The sequence below is a fragment of the Microtus ochrogaster genome, chromosome 18, assembly GCF_000317375.1.
Source record: "Microtus ochrogaster isolate Prairie Vole_2 chromosome 18, MicOch1.0, whole genome shotgun sequence".
NCBI classification, from domain to species: Eukaryota; Metazoa; Chordata; class Mammalia; order Rodentia; family Cricetidae; genus Microtus; species Microtus ochrogaster.
Genome location: NC_022020.1, coordinates 37,175,121 through 37,181,120, shown reverse-complemented (window position 1 = coordinate 37,181,120; position 6,000 = coordinate 37,175,121). Strand labels below are relative to the sequence as shown.

Below are 6,000 nucleotides of genomic sequence, written 5' to 3'. Positions count from 1 at the left end.
GCTGAAAGGCACTTAAGGAAATGTTCAAGATCCTTAGTCATCAGAGAAATACAAATCAAAACAACTCTGAGATTCCATCTTACACCTGAAAGAATGATCAAGATCAAAAACACTGATGACAACTTATGCTGGAAAGGTTACAGGGAAAAGGGAACACTTCTGCATTGCTGGTGGGAATGCAAGCTGGTACAACTCCTTTGGATGTTAGTGTGGCGATCCCTCAGAAAATTAGGAAACAACCTTCCTCGAGACCCAGTAATACCACTTTTGGGTATATAGCCAAAGGATGCTCAATCGTGCCACAAGGACATGTGCTCAACTATGTTTATAGCAGCTCTGTTTGTTATAGCCAGAACCTAGAAACAACCTAAATGCCCCTCGACTGAAGAATGGATAAGGAAAATGTGGTACATTTACACAATAGAGCACTACACAGCAGAAAAATATAAAGACAGCTTGAATTTTGCAGGAAAATGGATGGAGCTAGAAAACATTATTTTGAGTGAGGTAACACAGACACAGAAAGACAATTATCAGATGTACTCACTCATAGGTGATTTTTTAAAGATAAAGCAAAGAAAGCAGCCTACAAAACACAATCCCAGAAAACAGACAACAATGAGAACACTGAGAGACTTACATAGATCTAATCTACATGGGAAGTAGGAAGTAGAAAAAGACAAGATGGGAACCCTGGGGGAAGACTGAAGGGAGGAGGGGGGGAGGAAAGGAGGGAAACAGAGAAAAATGTAGAGCTCAATAAATATCAATTAAAAAAAAGAATATTCTATACTATCAAAGCCATCCTTGGTTATATGATGAGACTGTATCTAAAAAGACAGGGAAATGGGAGAAGGGACTATATTCTATAAGATATATAAAAAAAAAAACAACTGTAGTTTCATTCTAGGGAAATGGACTAAAGTAAAAAGTCATTTACTGTCCTCCTTCTATAAAGGTGGTATTAATTATGTGCAAATATTATTACCTTTCATTTTATTAAAGAAATATTTTGACATACTACTTCAAGTCCCTCAGCTGTGGCTCCTGATCTTCATATTCACAGAAAATATTTAGTCAAGTGGTAAATAGTTAAATTCATAGGTAGATTGAGATTATGTGGCTTTGCTAGTCTAATAATTCATATTTCACTACCGAGTCAATTACCTGTGGCTGGATTGATGCTGGCTGCAATATGAAAGTGACAAAGTGCATTAGGATGTAGAGGTGTGTTCCTGTGGACATGGTGAGGATCCTGCTGATGAGGCAGATAGCCAGTATGTGCTACAAGAGCAAGTGATCTCCTCCGACCTCTACGGAAAGGTTTCAGATTTACCTGTATAAATTAAAACAAAGTAAAATGACTGCCACATTATGACTGTCAGAATGGCATATATGTTATTTTATGTAAATTCATATGTAAAAAAACCTCTTTGCACACAAATTTGAATGTTGAAGAATACGTATCTGACCTACTCTTTTCACATTTGTTTTTCAACATCTAAAATCAACTTCCAGAACTTAAAAGTAAAAAAAAAAAAATAAAAACCAACCAGCCAATTAACAAAACACTCCAAAAACTAATAGGGTGGGCATAATGGTAGAAACCTGAATCTTAACACCTAGGAGAGAAGCAGGAAGACCTCTGACTGAGTTCTAGGCTAGCCTGGTCTATAGTGAGCCTGCCAATGCTATAGAATGAGACCTTGTCTCCGAAAGTAAAACAAAATACAACCAAGATGTTGTCTGTGTACAGATTTCTCCACAGCTTACTCTCTGTAATTACAAAGTAGTGAATGTTATTACCATCATGTACAAGGTTATCTGGTTTGTATCTGATCTTGTGTGGTATCCAGCTTAAACACTGCTATTTTAGTATTTTATAACATAAAATAGTTCACGTAGAACCTAAGGCTATCTAGCTAGTAAGATGCAAAGTAGAGCAAAGATTCCTAGTCTAATACCTTATAATGTACTTATTACACAAAGCCATTCTATTGTTTAATATACAATACAGTTTAATTAGATTCTGAGCCATTAAAAAACAGTTGTTCAGCTGGGCATCATGGTGCATGCTTTTAATCCCAAGTACTCTTGAGGAGGAGGCAGGCAGATTCTGAGGCTTTGAGTCTATCCTGGTCTAAACAATGAGTTCCAAGACAGCCAAAGCTACATATTGAGACCCTGTCTCAAAATATCAAAAGAAAAAAAAAAGTTGCTCTGTGGTAATTTAAATGTAAATAGCCTCCATAAGCTTACTGGGGCCTATATAAGGATCAAGATGTGGGACTCTAAGTTCCTTCTTCAGTACAATGCCTGCCCATACACAGTCATGTCCCACCACAATGATAATGAACGAAACCTCTCAAAACAGTAAGCCACTCCAACTAAATGTTTCCCTTTATATGAGTTACCATGATCACGGTGTTACTTCACAGCAATAGAAACCCTAACTAGGACATGTCCAATACCCATACAAATTAAAAAAATTTTTTTTCTAGACATTTTATGCTTTAATACTAAGAAAACAGTGCCGGGTGGTGGTGGCACATGCCTTCAATTTCAGCACTGGGGATGTAGAAGCAGGCAAATTGCTGTGAGTTTGAGACCAGCCTGATATACAAGAACTAGTTCCTGGATAGGCTCCAAAGATAGAGAGAGACCCTGTGTGGGGGAGAGCAGGCGGGGGGGGGGGGTCAGTAAAAAGCTAGGTGTGTTAATGGACACTTTTAATCCCAGAATTTGGGAGACAGAGGCAAGCAGATCTCTGAGTTCCAAGTCAGTCTTGTCTACAGAGGGAGTTTCAAGACAGCCAGGGTTACACAGAGAAAACATTTGGGGGAAGAGGAAAAAAAGAAAGGAAATGAAAAGGAAAGGAAAAAAAAAATCACTAAGAGTCAGTATTTTTATTCCATTTTCAATCAGAAATAGACTCACACTATAATTCCAGAACACTGAGACAGAATGACGGGCATGAGACTGATATCATCCTGGAACTACAGTGTAAAACTTCATATCCAAAGAGCAAAATTTGTTCTATATTCAATTAGCCCAAACATCAAACATTGACTTTTACTGTCAATGCTTGTAAAATGAACACTCGTGCTCTGGTGGGTCTGAAAATAACAAAGGGTACAGCAAAATACAGTGAACAAATCTACCATGAACGCTAAGAGAAAATAAAATTTATAATCAAATCTTTGCATTCTCAGACTTTACATTAGTTAAGTCAACTGTTACTATCATTTTGGTTTAGTTAAACTAAGATTAATCACATAATTAAAGACCATTTGAGCCGGGCAGTGGTGGCGCGCGCCTGTAATCCCAGCACTCGGGAGGCAGAGGCAGGCGGATCTCTGGGAGTTCGAGGCCAGCCTGGTCTACCAAGGGAGTTCCAGGACAGGCTCCAAAGCTACAGAGAAACCCTGTTTCGAAAAACAAAACAAAAAAAAAAAGACCATTTATGTGTTATAAGAAATATTTAAGAGTCCAGGCAGTGGTGGTGCATGCCTTTAATCTCAGCACTCAGGAGGCAGAGGCAGGTGGATCTCTGGGAGTTCCAGGCCAGTCTGGTTTACAAGAGCTAGTTACAGGACAGCTAGGACTGTTACACAGAGAAATCCTGTCTCGAAAAACAAAACCAAACAAAAAACCAAAAAACAACTTAAGTGTATTTTCTTAAGAAGATAAAAGGAACATTGCTGATTATTGATTTCCTAAGGTATACTACTTCTTATATTACTATATAGCTGAAAGAAAAAATATTAAAGATTTTAAAATCTGTAGAAACACACAAAATAATGAAAACACTTACTTCTAGAGCGCTTTGAACTCGGTCTTTACTGGAAGCATTTCTCTTGAAGTTATTTGTTAAATTAATTGGTTCACACCAGTGGTTGTAATCACCACCATATAGCAAGCAGTCATTTGGTAAAAATGTTTCTACCCAAAGACGACATACATTATCTTTACAGCAAGTCAACAGTACATTACATACAGAAGCCCTGAGGAATAAAAATATTTTAGAGACAATACTAATTACATAACAATGCATCATAAACATTCTGCAGTGTTTCTATACATACTTAAACACATAACCAAGTAAAAGCCAGAGATATGATCAATGGTTAGGTGGCTGCTCCTGTAGAGAACCAGGGTTTGATTCCTAGCACTAATTAAGTCCAGTTAACTCCAGTTCCAGGGAATCCAACACCCTCTTCTAGCCTCCATCCATATGTATAAAATCTTAAAAAAAAAAATGAGTCAGGCAGTGGTGGCATACACCTTTAATCCCAGCACTCAGGAGGCAGAGGCAGGAGGATCTGAGAGTTCAAGACCTGCCTGGTCTATAGAGTGAGTTCCAAGGCAAGTTCCACATAGAAACCCTGTTTCTTAGAAACAAAACAAAACAAAAAAACCCAAAATGTTTCCTATTTATTCAGTGAATGACCATTATTTTCACTATTTCATAATGCTCAAGTTTTACTTTCTGCAAAGCACAAAGTCATTAAGAAGCTGATGTAACCATACAGTATCCTTATCCTCTTCCTGCCTGCCTAAGTCCAAAGCAGTGATATGCAAGAAAATTCATGACAGACTTGCACAAACCAAATCCATCCTCGATAATTCTGAACTTTTGGTTATTTTCTCTTATGGGAGTCTCAAAATAAAAGCATATATAGTCATTATCACAAAGAAATCTCCTATCAGAGAGTTTAGCAAATGAAAGTAAAAGAGGGGCTAAGAGTGGCAGCAAACCAAGAACAAAAGGGAAGAAAGCTAAGGGGGACGAAATCAAATATTCTACAGTAATCACCTTATCATCCATCTTTATATGATTAAAGACAAGTAGCACAAAAGAAAAATGCAGCAAAACCCATGTTTGCCATGATTACCTTGTCAACCTGAACTTCTCTCACCTTTCTCCCTGTCGGACACTCTCACCCACCTTTCTTTCTATTCCTTCGCATTCCTCTTCATGACTTCTCCATTCTTCCCTTTCTCTGTCCTCTGACATCACTCTCAGCCTCTCTAGGCCACATTTTCTTTTCTTCTTCCCTGTCTTACCCCTTACCTCCCTCTTTATTTCTTCCCGGACTTCTTGCTTCTCATACCTCATAACCAAACGCATCCATTCCTTTCCATTTCCTTTCTTCTATCCCTTGCCTATACTTAAATCCTCTATCTTATGTGTTCATATATATAAACTATAGTAATGAAACTAAAAAATAAGGAAATATATCAAGAAGAAAATAAACCAAAAGACAATAACAAAAGTCAAAGGTTCAAGAGACAATACCAAAAGTTCAAGGTTCATATTGTCAATAAGTAACTAGCAGAGTAGAAACATCTACAAAGGAAGAGTAGAAAGTAGTAACTTTAGGGTGAGCTAGATGGCAATCAGATGAAGTGAAAGAATTTAAGAGAAACAAAACAAGTCAGAAAGGTCACAAATCAAAAACAGGTGAGAGTAATGATCTTAGTGTGTGTACAGCTTCAACTGACTTCTCAAGTTATCTAATCAATATAAAAAACTGGCAGGTAATCCTCAAGATAGCTAGTCAATATCTAGATTATATAAACAACTGGTTAGGATTGGGGTTAGGTTAAGGTGTGTATACATATATATACATATACATACATACATATATATGATATAGAAATTATATACACATTTCTTTGGTAGGGTCTCCCTTGCTTCCTTCTTAGTTGCAGTGTCCTCTAAGTACCTCATGAAATTGACTGGAGCTCTCCTTCCTCATTTCTTTTACAACATTTGTTATATCCTTGATGGCCTATCACAGTGGCTCTCAACCTCCTAATGCTGAAACCCTTTAATACAGTTCCTCATGTTGTATTAACCACCAACCATAAAATTATTTTCGTTGCTACATCATTACTACAATTTTGCTACTATTATGAATCATAATATAAATATAATGTAAATATTTGTGTTTTCCTATGGTCCTGGGTGTCCTCTGTAAAAGGGCCATTCAACCC

At 37.3% G+C, this 6,000-nt stretch overlaps 1 protein-coding gene across 5 annotated transcripts in view; it reads right to left on the bottom strand.

Moving 5' to 3' along the window:
* Dmxl1 (Dmx like 1) overlaps positions 1 to 6,000 on the bottom strand; it is a 145,570-nt gene that overhangs the window by 114,086 nt on the left and 25,484 nt on the right. For all 5 annotated transcript variants that reach the window (XM_026783594.1, XM_026783595.1, XM_005356086.2 and 2 more), the window contains 2 exons: positions 3,815 to 4,004; positions 1,168 to 1,336 (listed from right to left, as the gene is read on the bottom strand). In XM_026783594.1, the coding sequence (XP_026639395.1) occupies positions 1,168 to 1,336; positions 3,815 to 4,004 (359 nt within the window). The remainder of the gene's footprint in view (positions 1 to 1,167; positions 1,337 to 3,814; positions 4,005 to 6,000) is intronic.